General features: G+C 38.5%; 1 protein-coding gene across 8 annotated transcripts in view; it reads left to right on the top strand.

The window, feature by feature from the left end:
- grid2 (glutamate receptor, ionotropic, delta 2) overlaps positions 1–27,247 on the top strand; it is a 475,459-nt gene that overhangs the window by 435,783 nt on the left and 12,429 nt on the right. For all 8 annotated transcript variants that reach the window (XR_013283658.1, XR_013283660.1, XR_013283659.1 and 5 more), the window contains 2 exons: positions 3,800–3,966; positions 25,219–25,456. Coding sequence is in view for 5 of the 8 variants with exons in the window: in XM_077522426.1 (XP_077378552.1) it covers positions 3,800–3,966; positions 25,219–25,456 (405 nt within the window). In the remaining 3 variants the exon portion in view is untranslated. The remainder of the gene's footprint in view (positions 1–3,799; positions 3,967–25,218; positions 25,457–27,247) is intronic.

Below are 27,247 nucleotides of genomic sequence, written 5' to 3'. Positions count from 1 at the left end.
TTGCTGTATACTCCAGGCATGGCTTAAAAATGTAAAATGTTTGCACCCAAAACACTTAATGAGAGCACATTGCACGTTAGTCTTCATAAAAGTTATTTTTAAGGTGTTTTTGTTTGATTGAGGTGGGATTACCACAACCTCTGAGTCCACTTCTGTCTCTTATTACATTTCAACATGTTTTAAACAGCTACATGTTCAAGGTCATTGGACTTCTCATAGTAACTTCCTGGTTTTAGCTTAAGCTAGGCACACACATACACACCAATTTTTAATCATCACCATCTCCTGCCGCAAACCAAATGTCTATCATAGTTCCAAGGCTGACCTGTGAGAGGCAGTATGTTGCGCCAGGGCTTCCAGACTGCTATTAGAAGAAGATATGTAAGCCGCTAGGCTAACTGTTAGCTTATCTGCTAACGACATTGAAGTTGTAAACCCTTCTCACTGTCATTTTTGCTGTGGTGACTAATTTTGGAGAAATATTATCCTGTATAGACCATTAATTGTTGCCATAAATCAGTGGCTATTTTACTGTTACTGCTTATAAACATTTACAAGCATATATGAATAACGCAAATGTGCACGTTTAGGTCGCTCCTTGGTCGCAACATGCGCATTTAGCTTAGCGGTTAGCATCGCAAAGTCATGGAAGACAAGCTTCCACTTGGCATGACGCCTAACAATGGCATTTCAGAGCCTCTGGATGTTGTAAAGTCGTCATGGAGACCTGTGTGTTTAAGAACTTCCTCAAAACCATAATTTTGATCTCAATGTTATGAATCAATTACCTAGTAAATTAGCGTTGTATAGTAGGCTGTTGATGCCGATAACAGCCTTTTTTTTTTTCAGTGAAATTGAAAACTAATCACGGTAAAATAGCCCATTTGTGGCAGGCCAAGAATTCCTTGTACAAGCAAATGACCAATCAGAGCCATTCATGGCCAAATAACACTAGCAAGAGAGTTGCCGGTCACAACAAAATAACCACTGTCAATCATAAATACTGAACAAGTTTGATATTTACGATTGTCGGCCTCAACTGTTTTCAGAGCAGATCAGGAAGGAAAGATCACTCTTAACACACCACGGGATAATCTCTCAGGATAATCTTTTAGAGACATCTGACAATCAGGTCCTTACTTATTTTGATCGCAATGAAGGAACAATGCTTATATTTTGTCCAATTGTCAGTACATGTGTACCATGCTTTAGTTTCATGCTAGAGTTCCTATTTAGGCACTCAAAACAGGTCCTGATTATAACTTAAGTAGTTCAGTCATCAACACTAACGTGCCATCATGCTAAAGTGATAGTTAATCCTTCTTAAGTGGCCTCAGTCAAAGCTGCGGCATGTAGCAGGTGGTGGCATAATTATAGGTACGTCGTTCATTCAGTCTGCCAGAGACCACAGGTGTTTAGCAAATTTTATTTGAAACGCTTTGTGGCGTGATGTAAACTGAGCAGCAGGCTATCGAACATGCGTGTCAACAGTTTAACCTGCATAATAACTTTATTGGGAAATGGCCTGCCGTCTGGTCACTTTCAGTATTTTGTCTGAGCTGCGGAAGGCTTCGGCAGATGTCGCGCATTTCCAAATGTTGTTGTCTTTATCATCTTCAGCAGAAATTCTACAGAAACAGACGTGTTCTTCTGTTCTGCTGTCGTCAACGCCGCTGCCGCTATGTATTTAAGATTCAAGGGCATGAGCCTCTCCCATCTGTTGTTGTTCAGGTCATAAAAGAAGTACCTTCAGACACATTGGCAAGAGAAATATAGATGGAAATGAAATTTGTATAACTCCCGAGTTTATCAATGTAAAATAATGAGTTGATCTCAGAAGCATCACAATGAACGTTGCAACCTTGCTATTTAATGGATCCAGTGGAAAAGACTCTTTTATTTTCAAGTCTGTTTGTGAAAACTGTGATCTATGAAAAAAAAAAAAAAAAAAAAAAAAACAGCTAGAAAGTCACTCAGTTGAGCACGGAACCCAGCCAAGGTGGAAAGATTAGAGTCTGCATACATACCAAAGGATTCTTGGAACAGAACCTCAGTCTGCAGCAAAACTTGGAGGAGTCATTAAGTGCGTTTCCATGACAGTTTTTCACAAAAATAAAACCGATACTGTGCTATTTCGATAAAGTACAATTTCGACTCGTATTTGTTTCCATTGAAGAGTGTTTGGCTTCTGAGGCGCAATTCTTGTAAGGTCCCGTCTCGCGAGATCTCGCAGTTCTGTAGGAGGTGCTCATGATGTTTACGAAAGATGATGTGCCAACGAAGAGCGGCATTACATGAAGACAATTAACACAATAAATACCATGAATGAATAATTACAGTGGGAATTGTGAACTCATTAGCTCCCAAAAACCTATAAATACGTCATATTTTAAATGTTTTACGTGTCCCAAAGACGTATTTATACGTTTTTGTTGTTGTTTTTTTTAATGCCAGAGCATGAGTTAATAGCCTACCACTATTTTTTTTCGGACTGATACCAATATGAGTCCTCAAGTCTTGAGTAGTCATGATGCCAATTATGATACCACTACTGCTTTTGATAAATAAAATTTCCCCAATAAAAGATGTGACCTAAGAAAGACCTACATACTGTATACCAACATTTTTATTGAAAATTGAATGAAATTAATGTCAATTTTCCATTATTATAATTTATAATGTCCAGTGCCACCACTGTTCTATGGTACAAGAACTTCGACAAAAGCTTTGTGATGCATTTGCATTCATTTCTGTACCTACAGTCAGGGCATACAAAGCTTTTCAAAGTTTCTCTGTGGGAGTCTGAAGTATAAAGCACCCCTTTTTTTTTTTCTTCTAATTGTAAAACAATACTGAAAAGCCATGAAATTATTCTTAAAAGTAAAAAGCACTTTTGAGTTTGTCTTAAAGGTTATGAAGAGTTGAATGAAGTACATTCTGAAGCCCTGCAGTGAATGATGGAGCGCACACACTCAAACCGCTAAACACACACATGCCTACTTCACAGGACTACAGACTGTGAAATTATCCAATCAGAGGTGCTTGTCGCTTCGCAGATATCAGTCAGCACGCGTAGGCCAACTGAGGTGAAACACATGCACTCAGCAAAGACAGAGAGGCTTTGAAAATTTCATAAAGTAGCATTAAACTTTATGACACACCGAGTGAAAATAAAGGTGTTTGGAGGAACGGTATCCAAGTGTCACCGCTGAGTTGTTTGTTTCTTTACTTTTTATTTCTCTGCATAAACATTAGGTGTGTTTAATGTTACCACGAGGCTGTGCGCGCAACTACCTCGGCTATTATGGAGCAGATGCTGATCATGAATTATGACACAAGAACAGGCTTGCCCTCAGCATCCAAGAACAATCGGAACAAAAGATGCCGTATAAAGTGCAACTGGATGTCACGCATAATTTGTACAACATTTGAGGCATATTTTGTTGGTCGAAAGATCCAGACATGGAGGTACCACTTCACACATAGCCCGCAAAGGGGGGATAAAACGAGCCAGTAAGCCAATAACACTCCTACATTTCGAGTCGAGAGGGAGCGATAAGCAGTGAAGTTGTTTTTCCATTTAAATTTGCTATCTCAGAAGAGAAGAATAACCTTGCTGCGGCGCGCTTATGAAATATTGTCTGTGATGAATTAGTCCTTGGCGGCCGTCTGGAATGTGCGCGCAGCCCCCGATCCATCTGATCGACGGAAATGTTTCAATCATTCGCTCACAAAAGATGTCCCATCTCTTGACATAAGCGCCAGGCTTGACTAAAAAGCCATTAACGTTTTGTTTCAGGTGAAGTACGGCCGCTTCGGCTTCGTGTGGGATGCGGCGGTGCTGGAGTACGTGGCCAACAATGACGAGGATTGCTCCTTCTACACGGTGGGCAGCAATGCGCCGGACCGCGGCTACGGCATCGCCATGCAGCACGGCAGCCCCTACAGAGACATTTTCTCACAGAGGTAGGAGCCACTCCCTCAAGTCAACACTCGGTGGCATCGTTGTTTGGTTCTTTCAAGACACAATTGACATGCAAATCGGTGTAATTCGACTTCACAAATTTGGCCGCCCTGCGTCTGAGGCTAGCGCGTGTAAAAAATGAATAACTTTCCTGAGAGGAATTCTCTTATTTATTCTCTCCTTGTCTAAAGGTCATACAGGTTTTCAATCAGCACTTTAAATTCAGTTTGACAAAATAGAATATGTCCACTTTGATAAAATTCTGCCTTCAGGGATGCTTGAAAATTGTCTTTTTAGGGCAGCCGGCATCTAATAGCAGATTAAATTGTGAGTTCTGTATATCTTCCAGGAGGCAGTTTGCACTCACTCAGCCTGTGTGAAGCTACGTTGCTTAGCATTAGCATCAGCCCTTTCTTCACTGAGATTCACAAATCATCTGACGGTCTTAAGAAATATTGACACGGAGTCCCGGAGGATTTCACCGGCCACATTGGGTTTTTTTTCACCCTTTTTCGCAGGACTTATCCTGGCGTCTTGTTTTTGTCCCCAAGTCCAGTCAGGAAGCCAATCGTTTGGCTTGTCAATCACACAGTTGCATCATGATTCATACACATTAATAAACACGAATTTAACAGTTAAATACCTTCTTATTTACTTAAACATTCACATTTGCATTCTCATCGGCATCTAATTGCTAGCAGGTGTGTTTTCGTCATACCAGAACTAGAACTACTTCCAGCTTCCGTGTCTAAGTATCATGGGAAATGTAGTCCTACTACCTACATGCTGCAATTGCTAACTCAATGTTATTGATGGCATATGTCGTCCAATGTTACAATGTGGAACCGACGTAACATAAACGGCAAAGCCAGCTTCCATTTGTGGTCGGGACAAAGCAAAAAAAAAAAAAAAAAGCTTGGACAATGGTGAGTGCATTGTCTTGTTTAGCGCTGCTGAACTGTCAACCAAGATAGGATTTAGCATTATAGTTCCTGGAGAGAATATAGAGTACTGTAGATTTGATTTTCAGCAAAACTGTAGAGTCCTACTTGTTAATTTTGAAAATCTTTGAAGTGATTCACTTTAAATTAACCCCCCAAAAATTTCTTGACAGTACGTTCTATGCAGCCCCACTAGTCTAAGGGGTATATTCACTAAGAATGCGCTGTGACCGGTAATAGCACAAAATATTGTCTCCTTAAAAAGTGAAACTTTAATAACTGAACTCCGTAATGTCACAGCTGGATCAAACTTCACATGTGTGAAGAAGGTCCCGTCCTGAAGACATTCAGGCACTCCTTCATCAGCAGTATACTTGCATCACATGCTTGGGGGGTGCCAAGGGTCTGATCCTGCTTTGCTGGGTTCTATACAAATATATAAATAAATAAATAAATAAATAAATAAAAGCTACTGCTTCACCGTGTTACCCACAAAACAAGATCACCTTGTCAAACGGAACATCAGCTCACTCAAATTATACATGATTGACGAACTCCTGGAAGTGAATTATCATCAATCAAAGGAGCACAAACTGCGAAAGATTCACCTATCAGTGATTATTTTACACATTTACACACCCAAATCTGATGATGCATACAGAGAATTACAAATAACTTGCGTCAACAATGGCCTCACAAACTACATTATTTATTTTACTGATCCATTCATGAGCCTTGCCGCGGCTGTTTCCTCGTCGGTCCTCAGATGCCTCACAAGCACAGTCCCGCATTGCAGCTGCAGTCGTATAAATCCAAAGGGTTTCTTGGTGGCCTGCGCATGGAGTGCTTGTGTCTTTATAGCACAGCTTTCGCTTTTAATGATTGTGCACAGGGATCATTACAAGAACAGATAAAATATAGAATCCCGTTACCGTCATTGGGCTGTCACCGTTCTATTCAAATTCTATACAAGTTAAATGGTGTTAGATTTTCAGTGTGATTAGCAGAGCAAACATTTGGCATGTTTTGAGAGAGACTTTTTCTTTTACGAATGTTTCCAAGCAGAATTAATATGTTGCTCATTATCGATATCAACAAGATGCTAATTAGGAGGCCATATGGCTAATTGTTTTTTTTTGTTTTTTTTTCCCCCACCAAAGAAACCACAAAGCAATCACACTACAGTTTGTTTACACAACTGATTGGCCTTCACATATCTATCACAGGCTGAGATGTTGCCATCGAGTAAACAAATATTGATGTTATTTAATGTACTTTGATACTGGCTTTAGTACAAAACTTAGAGGGAATATTGGAAGGGGTGATGCAGAGTGCAAATGTGCATATGGGATTTTAAACACACACACACACACACACACAGATGAAATGGGACATATTTTATAAAAGGCCAACATCTGCCTGTAGCATTCATGGTTTTACAACACACATTCATTGTAGAGACAAAGCTGCACTTCTCGGGTTTGTGTCAGTCATCTCTTGTCTCGTCTCTTTATTTATATTTAATTCATGTACAATGACAGTGCAAAGTAAGGGCAACAACAACAGGGGAAAAGAAACACATTTGTGTCCAACGTGTTTCTTTACAGTCCTTAAATCATTCTTTACTTTGGCAACCTTCTTGCTTATTCATTTTGGGTCTCTGTCATTGCGTGAATTTCATTTTCCTTTGAAGTTAATTTATCTGCCAATATTTATATTTAACAGTTAAGCTACACAGGATTTGCGCTCAGAAAAAAAGTAAAAATAAATATAATCGTGTTGTCAATTACTCACATTTAGTCAAGTATTTAAAGACAGAGATGAATTTATTGGATAGTGTACCGTATTTTCCGCACTATAAGACGCACCTCATTATAAGGAGCACCTTCAATGTATGACATATTTTAAAACTTTTTTCATATATAAGGCGCTATAGTAGAGGCTGGGGTTACATTATGCATTCATTAGATGGTGCTGCGCTAAAGGGAATGTCAACAAAACAGTCAGCTAGGTCAGTCAAACTTTATTAATAGATTACAAACCAGCTTTCTGACAACTCAATTCACTCCCAAAATTAATAAACAGCTGTTTTATTATTTTCTCTGAGGTAAAGTATTAGTATTAGCTAGCGATCCAAGATGGCGGGATCTTCTGCATATGCGCGTCATCAATCGTGCAGGGTCACCGATAGCGTCTTGACAGCGAGACCTGTTGCGGCTCAATATTGATCCATATATAAGGCGCATGGTCAGCTTTTGAAAAAATTTAAGGCTTTTAGGTGCGCCTTATAGTGCAGAAAATACGGTAATCCTATTCTCCCTCAATATTTGTTTTGTCAGAGATCTTAATGTCAAACAGATGCTCTCATGAATCAAAATTATTCCTAACGTCATGAGAAAATATCAATTGGCTACAAAGTAATCTTCTGCCATAACTACAAAGGAAGAGTATACCGTGTTTTGTTTTTTTTCCTTCTGTATGTTTACCACACTATTTAACTTCCTTTCTCTCAGCGACTACCTGCAGCTCCCCGGACGTATTTTTCGAGATGAGGAAGGACTGATTGTCTCTGACACTTTGGAGGTAGTGGGGGGGAGGCCATTGTCTTTAGAAATAGACAGCCTCCTCTAACATCCTCATTTTCAACCACTTTGTTGTGAAGAAGAAGCCATTGCTAGAGGTCAGGTGAAGCGCCTCCATCTTGAGTGTGTTTGCTGCAGCAGGAGAACAATTGCAGCGGCTGACGGTGTGCTTTCGTGTTTGTGTGGGGTCTTTTTTCTGGTGGATGGAGACAGCCTGCAGATTTGCCAGAGTCAGAAAAATGTAAAGGGATAGTCTGCTAATTTCAACTGACAGCTACACACAAGTTGTTTTGAAGTCCTGAGAGGAAATGATATCTCTCTCTCTCTCTCTCTCTCTCTCTCTCTCTCTCTCTCTCTCTCTCTCTCTCTCTCTCTCTCTCTCTCTCTCTCTCTCTCTCTCTCTCTCTCTCTCTCTCCCTTGTGGTTTCCATCTAAATGTTGAAAAAATTTTAAGTGAATTTAGTGAAAATGTGGAAGATGCAAATTTCGCCTGTTTCCATTTGTTATTATTTTAAGAATATTGAGAGGAGAGAAGACTGCACTATGATATAATGCAATATGACAGTGTCCATAGTCAAAATTAGCATTTTCCTTTTATCGATACACTGTAAAATCGCCCAAAGCCGGAATTTTTTTTTGCAAATTAGAGGCCTTTTCCCCCCCTAATTCCTCACGTTTCCAATCAAGATATTTACGCAATTCTTGAAAATTCAAAAACATATAGTTGGATGGAAACCCCCTTTATATATGTATTTTTATGTTTATATCTAATTGCTGTTAAAGGTCCGATCTGCCGTTTTCACTCAGGAAAAGGCGCTTTTTAAATACAGGATTTAAACAAACAAACTACTTCTCAATTTACAGCTATGGGCTTCTTTAATGTCTGGTGGTGATTTTTTCCAAAACCCCCACCCCCCTAGCCTGTGACGTCACTCCCGCGGCAATTTGACAGCATGCACTGATTTGTTTTTTCACTCACGCATTCACACATGTAAGCTTCTGTGAGTGAGTGAGTGAGTGAGTGAGTGAGTGAGTGGGAAAAAAAAGAAAAATTATCTGTGCGTGCTGTCAAATTGCCGCGGGAGTGACATCACACACTTGACAAATTCGCCTGGCCCCGTTTGCGACACTCCACCCCCCGCTCTGCGATTGGCTGGAGGGGTATAAACACTGTCTTTCCACAGAAACGTCCCGCTGTTTACAAAACAAACACAAAATGGCAAAATATAGGCTGGGGGCGTGGGGGTTTAGGAAAAAAATCACCACCACACATTAAGAGAACCCCATAGCTGTAAATTGAGAAGTAGTTTGTTTGTTTAAATCCTGTATTTAAAATCTTTTCTCTTATATTTATCTACTATTTGCTATGAATCTTGTAACAGATATTTACTCGAGTAAAATATTGGAATTAATGTAAAACCACACATTAAATTCTGTAGAGTAAATGTGACACTATTTAGGGTAAATTTAACTGTATTTCGAGTGGGACCAAATACTCAGTTTTATAATAGGCTAATATTTAACTTATGACACACTGGGACTTAAAAAAAAAAAAAAAAAAAAAAAAAGTGTGTTGCTGCTTTTTGCTGTCAATATTTAACATGTAGTTAGTCTTTGAATCACATACAGTATGATCAATGCTTCCGCCACACATTATTGACATTGATATTTTTCGTTATTCTTGTTTTACTTTGGATCCAGGATCCGACCTGCATGTTCTTCCTGCATTGATTCCTGCAAAAAAATTCTAACAAAAACCTGCCAATAGCATCTTTGTTATGCTCATTCATCCTCGTGACTGCTGAAAATTTAAATGGCTTTCTGAATTTAATGACCTCAGGGAGGTTTCACTGAATTTACATTTTAAGCCACCCAAGCTTGCTTTTGTCATTGTTCACTTGACAGCTTACTTATTTTCTTTTCATATCTTAGCCAAACAATAAATTGAGGTTAAACTATTGCCGCTTGTGTTGAAACAATTTCTCCCACTCAAAGTTCTCCTCAGATTGTATTAAAGTGCTGCAGGGACCACTGGAAACAAAGTTAGCCGTGTATGGCTCTTACAAACTGTTTTTTCAATGCTTTTAGTATTCTGGCAAGCAGCGCCCAGGGCAATAAATTTGTCAGAAATACATTACAGTTTAAAAATCTATCGATGAACTGACTTGTGAAAGTTTTGTTATTGCCGACCTTGAAGAAAAACCCAATAAGCATCTGAGTTTATTCTGTAAAATAGCTACAATATAGATAAAATAAAATGCATCGTTGAGGTGCACATAAAACTGCTTTTGTCCGAGTAAATCTCGCGTTTTGAGTCCCAGAGTGCAGAGTGCTTGTAAACAGGCCGTGCAGACCTTGTATGTATAACATCCATAAGGTAATGTTTATGTATCTGTCACTGGCAATCTATCACTCAAATGCAGCCCACACACTTATTGCTTTCATTAAATCTTTATTATTCCCAATTAATGATGGCAAGGTCTCCCTCTCACTGTGTTAATGACGGTTAATGAACATTTGACTTGAACGTGTTGTTTATCCTGTTCCGGCTTTGATGATCTGCTCCGCTTTCACCCACCCACTCTGCCTTAATGAGGCCTAATTGAAAACTTAGCTAACACACGGAATCCTCCCAACACTTATCGGTATTACTGAGCTTTGCTAAGTTTGCTTATGAGACCGAAGACGTTTCATCCCGACTTCCGTGTAGAAACGAGAGCGTGGCGACTCCATGACTAGCACTACGGGATCACAGCCTTGTTTTCTGTGTCCTGGTTTCCTTTGTGTTCTTAATCCTGTATTGCTCTCTGGTTTTTATGCCTTCTTATGCAGCGGAACCGTTAAAGTTGAATGCAATCAGTTCTTCCATGCATGTTGTCCTGTGCTTTGAATTCAACAGTGGTATTGGCCATGTTTTAAGTAACCATTCTATTTTACACACTAGAAAGAGTAAAAGGCTTACACTGGAAGGGGAATAGTTACAATATGTTTTTTCTTTTGCTCTAAAATAGCATAATTGGGATATATGGTTGGGGGAGGTGTTGAATTGTATTGAATATGTTCCGATCTGAAATGGCCTCTTACAAATCTGGATTAAAATCAGATAGAAGATATATTTGAAAGAATTAGCTAGTGGTACTACTAGTGCAATGCTGTGTAAGTTACTTTCAATTAAATCCGTAAACAGTCAGCCCAGGCCAACTAAAGCGTACATAACTTTTCATTGATATTTTTTATTATTTATACATTTATGTAGTTCCGTGTTGTCACTGCACAATGATGAGCTCTTTCTGTTCAATTTGGACAACTACTGCGGGTTGCATTATGTTACTGTATGTCAGTGTCCGCACAGCCATTTTAGGTATGTCAAATATACATGGAAGTAGAGCCAGTGTTTCCCAAATTTGATTGTGTCAAGACAAATACAATATTTTACATGAACAAAATGTCACTCGCAAATAAAATTTCACAAATAATAAATAATGAGCCCTGCGATTGGCTGGCAGCCAGTCCAGGGTTTACCCCGCCTACTGCCCAAAGAAAGCTGAGATAGGCTCCAGCACCCCTCACAACCCTGGTGAGGAATAAGCGGTCAAGAAAATGGATGGATGGATGGATGGATGGAGCTAGTGGAAGACCATTTAATTGTTCTGCCAATAATTATGCAAAATATTATAGCTGGTATAGAAAGCTGAAAAAAATATTTGGACTATTTATATTTTGACCAATCAAGTGAAAATAGATAATTTCCCATTGGCACTCTTAATTATCTCTTATAGCACAATGCAATCACTGAAACTGACCGACATCGAGTGGAACCTCAGTTCACAAAAAGGATGGTTCACCATCAGTTTGGTTTCCCATGATGATGAACTTGTTGGTGTTATTGTTAGCAATGCTACATTTGAAAAGGCTAAGATTTTTCACAGTTTTTTGCTCATGAAAAGAGTTTTCACTTATTTCTCCATTGCACTGAATTACTTTTTAACTACACGTAGGTAAAAACAAGGTAGCCGTAGCTTTATTCTTGGGATGGAACTAATTACAGTATTTCTATTCATTTCAATTTGGAACCTGAACGTTCCCGATTGGAAACCAATTAAGTTAGTGAACTGAATGTCTGTATTTCTGCTTTCAATGTGTGTTAGTAGTAGTTTCTTGCACTCAACAATCAGCGTCACCAGCTGCAGTATTGCTGATTAATATTTAATCATCATTGTTCTCAGCTCTGTCTAATGTGTCTGGGTCAGCGAGAATCGTCCCTCTTCATAATCATTTTAAGCACTCGGCACACATTGTGACGGTGTAACACAGAGGTCAGCATGTTTTCCACGCTATAAAAGTGTGTCTTCATACAACAAGGATGGTCACCAGGGAGTGTAGAATTTTGCACCAGGAATAAACCTTGATCAAAAGCTGAATCAAGTATGCGCCAGCAGTGCTGAACGTCTTGACGTCGATTGATGTGGAGCTGGGCTCCAGCCTTGTTCTTCTAGCTTTTATCCAAAAAAAAACCACAACAATTCTTTAATAAGATGAGCCCCTTTTCAATAATTGGGTGCATGCCGCTGATTAATCTTGCCGCTCTTGATGACTACACAGTGACCCGCTACCGTGCTTGACAAATCAACAAAATGACTCAGTCGTGTGTCAGTTCTGTTTATCACAGCTTTTTGTCTCTGTGTGGAAACAATTTATTGGTATAAACAAATCTATTTAGTATGTGTTTGTCATTCTGAAGTTGATAATAAAATGGTATCATTCATAAATTGAACAACTTGTTTTTTTCCCAAGCAAGTAGTGAATTGTAACAATAGGTCATCTCAGTGGGCTGTAAAGTTTGAGATTCTAATGGAATAGCCTGAAATTATACGTTAAATCAACGGGGGCCCAAACTTTGTTATGAACATATTGTTGATAATTGAAAAGGTTTATTTTTGTAATGTGCTGTAGAAAATGACAGGGTATGCTGATCACTATTATTTTGTATTAAATAACAGTACCACCGAACCACCGAAGTAAAGAACATAACAAATCGATGATAGACAACAAAGGTTGAGTCAAAATGGTTAATGTAGCCTTTAGATGATGCTGATTTCGGTGTAAAATGTCAATTATGCTTTGACAACATTGTTTTATTTTACCACCCATCTTTTTTTCCAGCTCATAATTGTATGTTTATTATTTTCACACATCCTTGTTAGAATATTTCCGACAAATCTGCCTCAATGTTCCAGGTGTTACTTTGTGCCTTTGCTTTTTTTTCCCTGCAGTACTTTGTCATAAAACAGTTTATAATTGCTCTTGGGGAAAGGAAGTAAATGTGACAAACACTGTTGTAATCAGGCAGCAATGGGAGATGTTGTTTACGTCGCCGTTCAGCCTGTATTGGAATTCATTTGCGAACATGGTACCAGTGAGTGACTACAGTTTGGCATGGGCTGGTTTGTTAGCCTGAGGGTAGAAAGTCTCTTTCTCGCTCTTGCTCGCTTTTGAGAACAATGCTCCTGATTTCAGTGCGTAAAAGCGACAGTTAGCCGGCCATTTCCAAAGGCTCATGTATTGAAAAGCAGCACGGTTGCGTGATGGAGAGAGTCCACTAGCCACAGTCCATTAAACAACCCCATTGAGGATGTGTGATATTGACTTATTCTCATATTAATGTGGGTCACATAACAGTAAAGACCATAATCATAATTTCATGGTTAATCTCTTTCAAAGGAGAATCCTTCTTGAGCTACTGTCTTGGCTATTATGAAACTCCGCTCACTAAGCCTGAAACAATACAAAACCAAAAAAACGCATTATTCTGAGACATGAACCTGTGTCGTCTTTGTAATGCAAGAACCACACGTCCACTTAGAGCCACTGGAGCTCACAGTGCTACCGAAATTAATATAAATCGTAGTAGTAGTATTTTAAGTTGATTAAAAAAATACTAAGAACACATGCCTGATTGTACCATTGAAAAATAAATGTCTTCAGCAAGCCTCCTCCAACAGCCTATCATGCAAGTATTCATTCTTCAGACGGTCGTCTAACCCGAGTGAGCAAAACTGTGGCCACTGCTAATTCTATGCTAATTAGTTAATACTGCATTTAAACTCAGTGGCGAGCGGTGACTTTTTCGAGTGGCCATGCTGAAGTGTCACATATGCGAGCGCCCAGAACGGCGCGATCTGAAAATTTTTAGGGTATTTTTATTATTAATTTTAATATTAAATATTATTTAATTATTATTTTATACCACTGTGTAGGTATAAAATTAAAGCGGAACTATTCAGGACTGACGCAGGTTGATAGGCACACACTGTAATGTAACCAGCTCCGTGGTGTCATGGGGTCTGGGGTCACGCCAGGGTTAAGTTTGAGTCATGACCGGTTAAGTTGGGTTCACAACCGTGAGGTCAAGTATCTGTTTTGTACTGATATAACAAGTGTCCGTTTTTAACTGATGTAACAATCATATAACCATCATCTAGCTTCAACCACTTTTAGGCTATGTGATGTCAATCTTTAATCCTTTAGGTGATGTCTGGACCTTTGTGATGTCATTCTTGTTGTTCTCAAACTGGAGTAGGTGAAGAAACATAGCTAAGTATGACCGTGAAAGTTCCGACCTTCCAAGCTCGTTCAGAACAGTGGTATAAGAAACGCCCCAGACGGTTTGTCCCAAGTACTTTAAAAAATAAATAAATAAATAAATAAATAAATACATAAATAAAATAAGTGCATTGTCAAAGACGCCACAGAAGAAAACACAGCGCAGTCTGTTCTGGCAAATGTATATTAATAAGTTAATAAACTAGCTAGCGTAAGATATCAGTGTTATTTCTGGCTCATTTGCAGGAAAGCTGCATCAGTAAAATCAATGTGTATTAAACTTAAAATAATAAAAAAATAATATACTGTATATTGTATATTTATATTGCATTGTATTGTATTGTATTTGTTTCGTACTGTATATAAAATTGATCAAATGGAATACTGTATTATATTATGTGGTTATATAAAAAAAAAATAAAAAAATTTGTGTATCAAACCATGTGATGGGTATCGAGGTACAAATCCAATCTTAACTTTGGTGTATGGTTTGAGCCAAATCGTTAACCCATCTGGAGAATTGAACCGGAAATGCAGTTTCCCCTTAAAAGGCAACTTTCAAGCCCATCTGCCTCCAGATGCATCCGCCAAACCAATCTGACACTCTTTCCTGAAGATGTAAAATTTTAAGAAGTACAGGGAAAATATGATCCAGGGTGAATCCGAAGCGGCGGACAGCCGATGATGTCAGCGTTACGAAGCCAGTAAGTGAGCTGTCAGCCCAGTGTTGTTCTCATTTAAGGAGCTGACAGTCACACGTTCATTTCAGAGGAAACAAACTCATTTTAGCGCTACATGTCCATCTACTGTGCTCATCTTCTCCTTCTCAGCTCATTTTAGTCTACACGCCTCTTCTGTTTGTCTATTTCATCCTTTTGTCTTCTTGCCGCCCTCACTGCCTGATTTTGTTGTCAGACCTCCATCTCGACAGAACCTATTCTCGATTTCTCACTCTATTTTCCATCATGTTCTATGAGTCACTCCAATTACTCCCCCTCCACCTCTCACCTCACGGCGACTTCCCACTTCCACTGTCTCGGACCGAGAATTGTGTTTGCCGCCGAGTAGCCGAGCAAGAGAAAATTCATCGAGAGAAGAGAATTTTACTGCCGCAGGAATATTTTTGCAATAGTCGTCATAGCGCTGCAGCACGGCGACGCTTTGAGGCTCATCGCCTTTCACAGAAAGTAGTTACAAGTATGTCTAACCACTTCTGAAAGGTTCTCAACTGTACCACCTGATGCATGATCGTCAAACTCATCTGCATGTTAAATGACTGCAGCTGCTGCTGGTTGAGTTAGGCTACCAAGGCATATGCTTCTTTATTCTCTGGTGACATGTACGTCACTGGTATCAAAAACTTTGTAGCTCCAAAATAGTCACTTGCCCCCAAAAAACGGCACGTTTGTTCAACCATAAATATTGCATCATCAAAGAGAGTCAGCCATTTTTAACACTTTAGATTTAGTTCAAATTTTGTATTTAATTCTTTAAAAGAAAAAAGAAATGAAAGATTGGTCAATTATTTGTTAAAATAATCCCCCTAAAAATGTGAATTTTACCAAAATTGTGCACTTTAGATTGGTCAATTATTTGTTTAAAAAAAATAAATAAATAAATACATAAATAAAGAAATAAAGAAATAAATACATGTTAAATTTACCAAAATTGTGCATTTTCGATTGGTCAGTTATTTGTAAAAACAATAAATAAATAAATAAATAAATAAATATTTAATAAATTAATTAATTAATACATATATATAAATTAATAAATAAATAAGAAGAAGAAGAAGACCCCTAAAATGTGAAATTTACCAAATTTGTGCATTTTAGATTGGTCAATTATTTGTAAAAAAATAAATGAATAATAATAATAATAATATTAATAAGAAGAAGAAGAAGAAGAAGAAGAAGAATACCCCTAAAATGTGAAATTTACCAAAATTGTGCATTTCAGATTGGTCAATTATTTGTAAAAAAAAAATAAATAAATAAATGAATAATAATAATAAGAAGAAGAAGAATACCCCTAAAATGTGAAATTTACCAAAATTGTGCATTTTATATTGGTCATTTGTTTTAAAAAAAAATTAATAAATGAATAATAATAATAATAATAATAATAATAATAATACCCCAAAAAATGTTACATTTACCAAAATTGACCTATGAGATTTCGTCCCGACACCAGTGATACAAATGTAATCCTGTGTCATTTTTTGGTTCTGTTGGGGTTAATATATGGTAAATGTCTTGTGTAAATGTTATTTTATAGCTATTTCGAATAAGGTATATACGGTTTGTTGGGTATTCTGATGTGCGTGTCAAGATTTCCTGCGAAATTAACAGTCAAAGTGGAAGCGTAACCTTTGTTCTGGGAGTCTGATAGCAGGAAACGGCCATTACATGTCTTGAAGGGCAGTCTGGCCGAGTTGATCAATACCGACGACTTCACGATCGTTTTTTGTGATGTCAGGGTGCAGAGTGAGTTCCCACCATTCAGTTAAACTGTGAAGACCCTCCTCCTTTCTACGCGGGCGGCGGCGCAGCAGCACAGCTTGATGTCTTTTAGCATCCATTTCTCTCCAGTCGGGATATGAGTTCGATTTTGGAACATTAGCAGCTGTTAGAAATGGATAGTGATGATATTCAAACATGAAACGTTGCTTTTTGAAAACACGCACGACCTTGAGGGCTTTTAGTTAAGCCTCTTTTGTTTTGTGTTCGATTCGAACAATATTTAATTGGGACATCTTTGTATACACTGACTGACACCAAGTCAAATTTGCTTTGCCAATTTGTCTGACATATCAACCTAAATATAGCCTCAATCCTAAACCGTGATGATGATAGGACTTGTCACACTCTAAAAGCATTGACACCCTATCACTCACAATTTATCATCATTTCCTTGCTGCATCTCAAAAGCCTACCACCTCCCTTCTCAAACCAAATCGCCCGCCCACCCGCTCAAATCAATTAATAATGCGCGATCACCCCACCATCAAGGCCGCTGCCCTCGAGTTGCCATGGTAACATCCAGACCGCCACTGCAGAGGAGTGAGAGTGGTGTGTTGGGGACCTGACGCACACGCGCACAAACTCACTCACACAAACATCAGGCCGACATTTGCCCCCCCATCGCCACGCGGGCAACCTTCTCCTCATTTGCTTTTAACATCTAGTGGGAGTGTTAAAGTCATTATAGATCTCCCCCTGTCAAAGTCAACCTTCTTAAAGCAAGGTGACATATTACGCTCACGCGCACGTACACGCACAACAGCTGTTTCATCAGCACATTCCCACACACGCGTGCACTCACATATTGTTTACGTAGCTACTGACCATTACAAACATGAAAATGCACACGCATAACTCTAAATCACATTTAATCTATTGTACAAAAATGATAATCCCCTAATGCATCAGGCTAACATTGGAATGTGTACTGGACTTAGTCTGTTGTTGTGGAATTTCAAAAGACATGACACTCAGAGGTGACAAATAAAATGTGACACATTTTTATGTACATATTTACATCGTAAATTTGCTATTTCAACTGCCACACTGTTAACCCGAATAAATTAGCAGAACTAAAAAAATAAAATAAAATAAAATAAAAGTGAGGTAATCAGTTGCCTCATTTTTTTTTTGAGTTGATCAACTCAAAAGTTAGTTTTCCTGAATTTAACTCATTTGCTCCCAATAACGTATAAATACGTTTTTTTTATGTTCTAAGTGTCCCAAAGACGTATTTATACGTTTTTTTGTTGTTATTTTTTTAGGCTAGAGCATACATAAGGCTTAGGTCTCTTCTAACGCGAATTGCTGCAAAACGGAAACAGATAGAAACATACTTTTTTTTTTTCCTGATGAAAGAAGAGACTTTAATCTTTCTTTTGATAGGTTCTATGCCTTTATAGCAATCGAACACAATGTTCTGTGGGCCTTGCAAAATCAGTCAAAATCCAGTAAAACTGCCGGGAGCGAACGGGATTGCTTCTGTGAAAATGGCTGGGAGTGAATGAGTTAAATGGTTTAATTTTTGATACATAATTACTTAGAAGCTTCCTGTTACAGCAACTCAATTATTTTCAGTTACTAATTTAGAAATTTTACTTTTAACATTACTGGATTAAGTTAACAGAAGTTCAAACCATAAGTACACTGTGTCCTCACAAGGGTCACAGGAATGCTGGAGCCTCTTCAGGAAGTAAGGCGGGGTAGACACTGAACTGGTTGCCAGCCAATTACAAATTAATAAGTAAAATAAATTATGAAACATATACATCCATCCATCCATCCATTTTCTTAGCCGCTTTTCCTCGCAAAGGTCACAGGCTGAAACATACACAAAACATAAAATAAAACAAAATATTACATTATATAAATTAAGTATTATTTTAAATATGTACTATATAAATTTTATTTGTAAATATAAAATTTTTGCAACAATAACAACAAGGTTTTAATCACGAAATAACTACATATGATTGTTACAGCTAATTTGTTTTTAAGTTATCCATACCCAAAAACTAATATAGTTCACTATAATCAAAATAATTTTTACAATTACTCATAAAAGCATGCAAAATTACACCAACTTAAAAAAGTTAAGTTAGTAGTAGTTTTTATTCAACTTTAAGTATTGTGTACAGTGTAGTACACGAAGTAGTTGGCTTTATGTTTTACATTGATTATGCATTTTAAGGTTCTAAAACCCCTCACCAAAATGTTTTCTACACTTTTTTCTCATCAGGTCATTTACATTTTCTCACATTTCTCTCTTGTTTAAACATTCTCAATGTTCAAGCCTTCATAAATGTTATAAAATAGGCATATTACTGTAAAGAAAAAATGCAAAATTGTACAAAAAAATCTGCAAAACAGTGAAGCTGCAAAAAGTGAACCGCGTTATAGCGAGGCAACACTGTACTTAATCTATTTGATTATTTTGAACGTTTGGGTTTACAGTGCAGGCAATAAGAGCTCAAGGAAGTCCTGAGTAAAGGTTGATAGATGTGGTGAAGGAAGACATGAGGGCAGTTAGTGTACGAGATGAGATGGGGATGATGGAAAAGGATGTCACTCTGGAGGGCCCCTGAAGAAAAAGAAGACACACAATAGTCACAATTCCAAGTAATTTAAGTCATTATTTCTGAGTAAAGGCTGAGTGTAGCTGCAGAGGGTACAAAAATCCACAGCAGAAGGGGCTAAACCATCCATCCATTTTCTTGACCGCTTATTCCTCACAAGGGTCGCGGGGGGTGCTGGCGCCTATCTCAGCTGGCTCTGGGCAGTAGGCAGGGGACACCCTGGACTGGTTGCCAACCAATCGCAGGGCACACAGAGACCAACAACCATCCACACTCACACGCACACCTAGGGACAATTCGGAGCGCCCAATTAACCTGCCATGCATGTCTTTGGAATGTGGGAGGAGACCGGAGTACCCGGAGAAGACCCACGCGGGCACGGGGAGAACATGCAAACTCCACCCAGGAAGGCCGGAGCCTGGACTTGAACCGGAGACCTCAGAACTGGGAAGCGGACGTGCTAACCACTCGACTCGGGGCTAAACCAGTGCTTCTCAATTATTTTCTGTCATGCGCCCACGCCCCCCCAGTAAGAAGAAAACATCGCGCCCCCCAACCATCCCCCAACCCCCACCCGACGAGTATCATTTGTCATTTGGTCGCCCCACTATTTCAGAAGCATTGGACTAAACCAAATATAAGAGAAACTTTTGTTGCCGTGAAACCTGTCAGGGTACAGTCAGACACAAATGTTCCGCTTCCACCATACTTGGGGCAATTACACTAAAGAGATTTTTCACAAGGACACACAATTCGAATACTTTCTCACTTTCGCATCGTTTCTGAATAATTTACATTTTGCATCCTCGCACTCCTAATGGAAATGCACATTTCTGTTGTCATCTGTGACACCACAAAAAGTATGTGCGATTGCGTGTTTTGGGGCTAAGGCGTATTTCAGTGGGACAACAGCAGCCAAATTAGTGATGGAGACAGATGGTGTACCACGGGAAACCTTTGACTCGAGCCATGTTTTTGTCAGACTGCTGCACAGTGGCCTTTTATCCCGCCTGTCAGCCACTGGCTCAAGATAAATGAAGAACAACGGTGACCGCTATTGTGAGTTTCAAAATGATTGTCATGTCCTTTATTTTTTATTTATTTATTTATTAATGTATTTATTTTAGCGACAAAGACGTTCCAAAGCTAATATGATGTGTGCTCTGCTTTAGCACCAGAAATGTAAATCACTTTTGGTATTTTCATAGACGCTTGCAGTTAGAAACTTCCTTTTGCGCCGTTGTGGGAGTGAACACAGCCAACTTGCTTTCCGGAATGGAAGCGGCTTCTTTTCATTCCCTTTAAATTCAACGCAGGAGAGGCACACGGTCGACAGTATCCGAAATTCCTGTCCTATGATGTTTTGTGGTTAGGAATGTTGCGCAATACAAATTTGGATTACTGTTGTAGGTATGTAACTAACATATTTTGGACAGGGAAGTCATAATGGTCCTAAATCTTTGTACATCACTCGAGGGAAAAACGATTCATTCCCCCATCCCTTTGGGCAAAAGTTAATCATCATTGATTTTTTTTTATGATTTTTTTTTTTTTTAAACTATTGACCTAATCTGTTAAACACACCTAAAAGTAGCACATCGTCATTTTGAATCACATGCACATTTGGGGATTTTGTTTTTGGCATAATGCTTATATGGCAATTAGTGTCAAATGATAGATGATGAGCTCCATGGGCAGACGACATCCTAATAAAAGAAAGAGATACGGCACTCCACCCTGAATTGCAAATGCACTCTTAGCACCTCTGAGTTACGGCAGCTTAGTCAAATGGCGTCTTTCGTCTACTATCTGCTTTAATGAACGTATGGGGCTTTTTTTTTCCCCCTGAGTTTGATCGTCAGGAAGCCTTTTTAGTTATTCTTTGTTGTTTTTGTTCTACCTTTTTGTATGATTGCTTGAAATACCAACGTCTTGGCATTTATTAACTATATGCTTTTATCTGCAAATGGATCACAAATCACTAGCTTGTAGCAATATAGTACCGTTATGCTTTGCATATTGATGTTAAATCCAGTCCTAGTTCTTTGTATGAAGACATTTGATCTTTTTTTTTTTTAATTCTCAGTTTGCTTTTTTCAGGGTTGACTTAACTTGACTGCTGGTAAATTTGTCAATTTTTTATTGATCATCAATTAGCCAATGAATTTCTTTTAACTCTTTGACCGCCAAAAACGTTTAATGACGTATTCTAAAATCCTAATGAATGCCGCCAAAAACGTTAATTTACGTTTATTGCGTTTTGTTTTGTTTTTTCTCTCAATGGGCAGCGCAACGTCTTGGGCAAAGTTACTGTTGTGCAAAACAATGTATCTTTTCACAAAAAGCTTGTTTTTCTTTTAATATTTTTGTATTTTCGCTTATGCCACTCAAATGACCTAATTTCAAATGGTGATTACTAAAGAACGGAGTAAGGTCGAAACATACTTTTTTTTTCCTCATGAAAGAATGGAATCCAATCTTTCATGTGATATCCACCATATTTATGTCCTCATACCGCACAATATTCTATTTGCTTTGGAAGATGAGTGAAAATGCTCCAAATCAGCTGGCACCATTGGGGTTTTTTGGATAATGTTTGGCAGTCAAAGAGTTAACAGGTTTATGGTATGAAATTACAAGGGTTCCTCAGTTACGAAAAAATAATTAGTTTTCACAACGAAAATATTTTCACGTTGTTACGTGTGTTGCTGCGGTAAGGCTACCGAACGTATTTTATTTAATTGTTTTATATTTATGGCCTAGTAGTGCTATTTGTACAAATAGGTACGGGAATTGTGCATTTACTACAGTTTTAGCATGAGACTGTGGCCTGTTCTGACTTGTGTACACATTTGCATTATGTCACTGCCGTCAGGATGGAATTCCATCGTAAACAGTCTTTTAATCTACATTTGTATGTGAGACTATTTACATTTGTTGCTTCTACTGTTTTTACTGTCACAAAAGATCTCGAAACCAAACTATTAGGTTTCCTCTTTATTAGACGTTCAGCCAGTATAGCAATATTTACTTAATTCAGGGTGTGCAAAGAGGCAAGCGTTGTGGCAACTTGTGGCTGCTTCACAACGCCCAAAGCATCTGACTGTTCCTGGCTGAGGAGAAAATCGCTGTGCTGACTCCCCCAACCTGGCAGGAATCCTCCCAGGAATGTATGATAGTGTGGCATAGGAGGCTGAGAACATGTGTTCTCAATGTAATTCCTTCAAAGTAATGTAATTAATATCTGATGTGACACCAGTCCTGCAACTTTTCTGACACCAATGTCTAACTTTGGGTCCCGAAGGAGAAACGATTTCCTAGTGAAGAAGTTTGGGGAATGGTCTGGATATATTTGCTATGAAAAGACATCTGTCTTTTCCTTTAGAGACTGTTTTGACGTTTATAGAGATGGGGAAAAGAGGGCCTTTCTTTATTGCCGCCTTAAAATGCCCAGGTGACATCACCGTTGACTTGTCCAAACAAGTTGAAATGAGGTTCTTTATAATTTTTAGCTGACCTTGGTCAAACTTCCAAGGATTGCCCCATAACAAAGTGGAAGACCTCTTTTCGTTTAACTGAGATCTAACACAAGGTATGGTTGAGGTCAAACCACATTGGGACATTGTCCAATATGCTTAAGGTGGTTGGGTCAAAAGAGTTATCCTCATCATTTCCAGTCGCCGCATGCATTTTAAATAACGTCTTGTATGCAGGAAGTACAGTGACATGGTTGTAAATGCAAAGACTTTTTAGCAGATTCGCATTGAAATGGGCCTTGTTTCTCCAGCTATTGTGGTGGGAAATTAATGATGTAAACCATCTGTGGGCCTCATTTGCATCGTTTGATGCATGGCCATCTTGTGTGTTCCTTATAAAGATGAGGGACGTGCACTGTGATTGTTGTCAGCAGGCTGTCACTGGAACTGCACAAGGGTTCTTACTCCTCGAGGAAATTCCTTGCATAATTTGCAACATCTGTCGCATTGTACATATACATGTGGGTTGTTAACTTTGTGACTGTCCTTCTAGCCTTCATATGGCTTGATTTGGGGCTATCAAAGTGGATTATTTTTGCCTGTAACGTATGTTTTGTGCTAGTATGATGAGCCTGAGCGCTGCCTTTTGCATTCCCCATTTGCCTTTCTCCTTTTTTTGTCTCTCCTTGCCTCCACTCTACTTCACCTTCTTTTAAACACCCAGCCGAGAACAAACAGATTTAGAATGCATATATATGTGTGTGTGTTGTGAGTGTGCGTGCGCATCCCCTTGCACTCCAGCAAGAACGACCCACTAAAATCATAAGCTGAAGGCTAACAGAGGGACCCCATCAACCTCTGAGCTGTATTCTCTCTGAAGCCATCAATCGCCGGACTAAGGCTAGGCTGCATAATGACATTGTGGCGGTGTACTCTTGCTGTGCTGCAAGACATATTAATGTTAGCCACAATGAGTTTGACAGCCCAATATGGTGTTGCGGGCTCAGGGAAGGAATTGAACGGAACAACACTGCCCTCAGATGGAACAGAGGCTCTAAAGCAGTTAGAGAAAACATCTGTGGTGTTGTCAGTAATGGGGGTTTTTTTTACCCTTCGTTTTTGCTTTGGATTTTGTAATAATGAAAATTGCACAAGCAGTTATACCAGTTACCAGCGTTAAGGATATAATGCTCACTTTGTTGCATTCTTCTTTCTTTAGGATTCTTTTTAGTTAATTTCTTATCATTTGATAAGAAGGTTTTATTCTATTATGTTATGCTTATCAACATTTGATTCGGTTGTATTTAAAAGCTGAATTTCCAATTCAGATCTGTTAGATTTGGAATGATAATATTTGAAGTAATGATATTTATCAAAGTCCAACCTTTAACTGTTTTTGCCTTTAGCTCATTAAGGGGACCAAAAAAAGTGCCGAAATTTGACTGCTCACGCAAATAGACAATGAATCTGATCAAATAACCAGGTCGTAAACAGTGATACATTTCAGTGCTGCTCATCTTGCGCATTGTGTGAGGAGTTTATGCAAACAGATTAATTTTGTATGCACAATGTGGTTTACCAAACCTGAGATGAATTCTGCCGGCGGATTTTCTGTCTTTAAATAGTGTGTCTGAAGAGCAGGCGCAAACAATTGTGCAAAGCTAGCATAGCATAGCACAGTCAAAATTAGTGACAGCTGGGATAACTTTTCCGCCTGTATAAACATTTCTGAAATTCCCCCAACAAAAATTAGCGTAAGGCATTGTCTATTCAACAGTGTAATTTTGGAGCTTCTGAATGATAAGGGCTGCCTTGGGGCCAATCACAAGAAGGAGTCATGCCATATCACCTATGAAAATACTCTTTTCAACTGTTATTTATGGGCACATAATTGCACAGGTTCATACAAAATTGTAAATGTAGTTAAGTGTTACTGTAAAACACGATATATATTCTGTATACTGTATTGGCCAGCAGCAGGCTTCATGCCTGGAAACTTCTCTTTTCTTGTGAAAGATCACATGATGAAACCTTAATTTGAATTAGCCACTCATGAAAATTAGTTGGCAGCCCCGCACACTGCTCAACACTAAGGTCATGTTCAGCTGGGATCTTCGTAAATCAGGCCCTAAGTCTGTAAACACTCCATCGTAAACATTCCGTTTTAACGACGGCGGATAATAAACATCCAGACGCTGATGCACCTCATGCATCTCATTTTTAACATTAACTCAAAAGTACAAAACCATTAAAGTAATGGGAAACATTAAAACGCAACAATATAAATCTATCTGCCTTTTTGATACCAAATTAAAGCCAGCTAGTAGCAATCAACATTTCATAGAGGAAATAGATGAAACCCAAATTCAGACACCTGACACAGAATTTAAAGCTCTTTTTTCACATTTGGCCAATACCATCTCCAACTGAAAGTCTTATCAAGCCAACGGCAATCAGATCCAAAACAGGACATGCTAAATGTTAGTCTTCAAGGTGTTAGATCATCAAAGTATCACAGTATTTACTTTTCTGTGTGCCTTACCGACACCCCTAGAATCTTGGAGCTTCAGCAGAACGGCGACATGGATATACTCAAACTCAAGTGGTGGCCAAAGGACAGCCCCTGCGAACTCTACAGCTCGCTGCAATCACGGCAAAGCAACGCTCTGGACATCCATAGCTTCGCCGGCGTCTTCTGCGTCCTGGCGGCCGGCGTGGTGCTCTCCTGTCTCATAGCAATGGTGGAAAGCTGGTGGTCACGGCGGAAGGGATCCAGGGTCCCCTCCAAGGAGGTAAGCAAGTGGCTGGGCGACGGGATGGGCGGTATGGTCGACAGTAGAAAATCGATTGAAGAATAAGGACTAGGAGTAAGAATAGAAAGCAATGGTATGAATGAATGATATGTCGAACCTAAAGATAGTAGAATAAATAGTTATTGGGGATAAAGCCCTGGAACCATCTAGAACATTACACAAAATGGACACATTCATCTTCTTACTCTCATGAAACACTCAACCTGCATTGTTCTTCATAAGAGGATTACATTTGTTACAAGGCACTTGTGTCAAAAATAATCTGGAAGGTACTGCATCAATCTCCTGTAAGTGGAATGGATCTTTGTGCATACTCCTGCATTCACAAGCCACAATATCATATTCCTTTTTCTGCTTTCACCCATTAGGGTATATTCAAGTAGTTTAATTAGGTTATATATTCTGACATGTCATTAGTCCTACAAGTCATCAACAATGTGGTCTCAGCCAGTAAATGATGAGTAAGACGTTCTTCTATCTCATGCAATCTGAATGTGCTTGTGAAGAGAACTCTACTGTTTATTTTTGGCATCACACACGCATACAGTGGAACTTCCAAAGTCCATTCAGTGACATCCTATGTTGCCTTTCATGTCTAATTTCCAAAACAATTTTCACTTTATAAATAATTGATTGTGAAATGATTTTTGCATGGAATTGTTTCCAGGCGCAAATTGCTGCCACTGTAAAACCAATCAAGTTCAGCTATCCCTACTCTGATTCTGATGTTTTATGGATATTGTTGGAAATGAGTTGTATGTGTATCATCATTCATCATTCATGATGATGGAACCTAAAGTTTTGCCTTACCAGAAATGTTTATTTGAACGCTACGTTAACTTATGTAATATAATTAGCGATTACTAGACCTACGATTATATACGTATATATATATATATATATATATATATATATATATATATATATATATATATATATATATATATATATATAATTTTTTATTTTTTTTTTATTTTTTTTTATGTACATTGATGTGGTAGAATATATTTTTGAGCATATTATTGAACTTAGTACTGTTTTGTTTTTTGTTTTTAAATGAATGAATATTGGTTCACCACTAGATGGTGCTAAATAATACACACTGTCCCTTCAAGGCCATTTGTCTTTGGAAATTACACTATCCACTTTATATCATGGCTCAGTGGCAGCGTGGTCATGTCCCATCCCAAAGGTTGTGGGTTCGATCCTCAACACCTACCATGTTGAAGTGTCCTTCAATTTGCTCCCAGTGGACATGGCAGCAGCCTCCAATCGGTGCGTGAATGGGTGAAATTGAACCTTTGTATAGCATTTTGAGCACCTTATTGGCGTCACTAAAAACACTGTGTAAGTGCACTCCATTTAACATTTACATATTCTAATTCAAAATATTGCCCAAAATAAACACCCAATGTGAATAACCACCAATGCGGATCCATAAAACTTTCTGAACCACTATTCTTCTTCATATATTCCATACTTTACGATTTAATCATGCCTGGACCTACTCAGCTCAACTTGATCAAAGTTGTTTGATCATCTTTTGCATGCACACGGGAGTATGTCCATAAATATGGGTGTTTTTTAGAAAATGAAAGGCTTACTAGGAACAATACTGTTTCAGTTTGGGTTTTTATGAAAAATTTTACAACAGCAATTTCCCAATAGAAAGCTCTTTAGTTCAATCCAGGTGGTGTCTTTTTAGTGTGCCACCATATTAACCTCAGTTGTTTTATAAAAGCTTTATTCATCCTTAATTGAGTACTGTTT

This window comes from Festucalex cinctus, chromosome 5 (assembly GCF_051991245.1).
Source record: "Festucalex cinctus isolate MCC-2025b chromosome 5, RoL_Fcin_1.0, whole genome shotgun sequence".
NCBI classification, from domain to species: Eukaryota; Metazoa; Chordata; class Actinopteri; order Syngnathiformes; family Syngnathidae; genus Festucalex; species Festucalex cinctus.
This window is presented reverse-complemented; position numbering and strand designations above follow the sequence as displayed.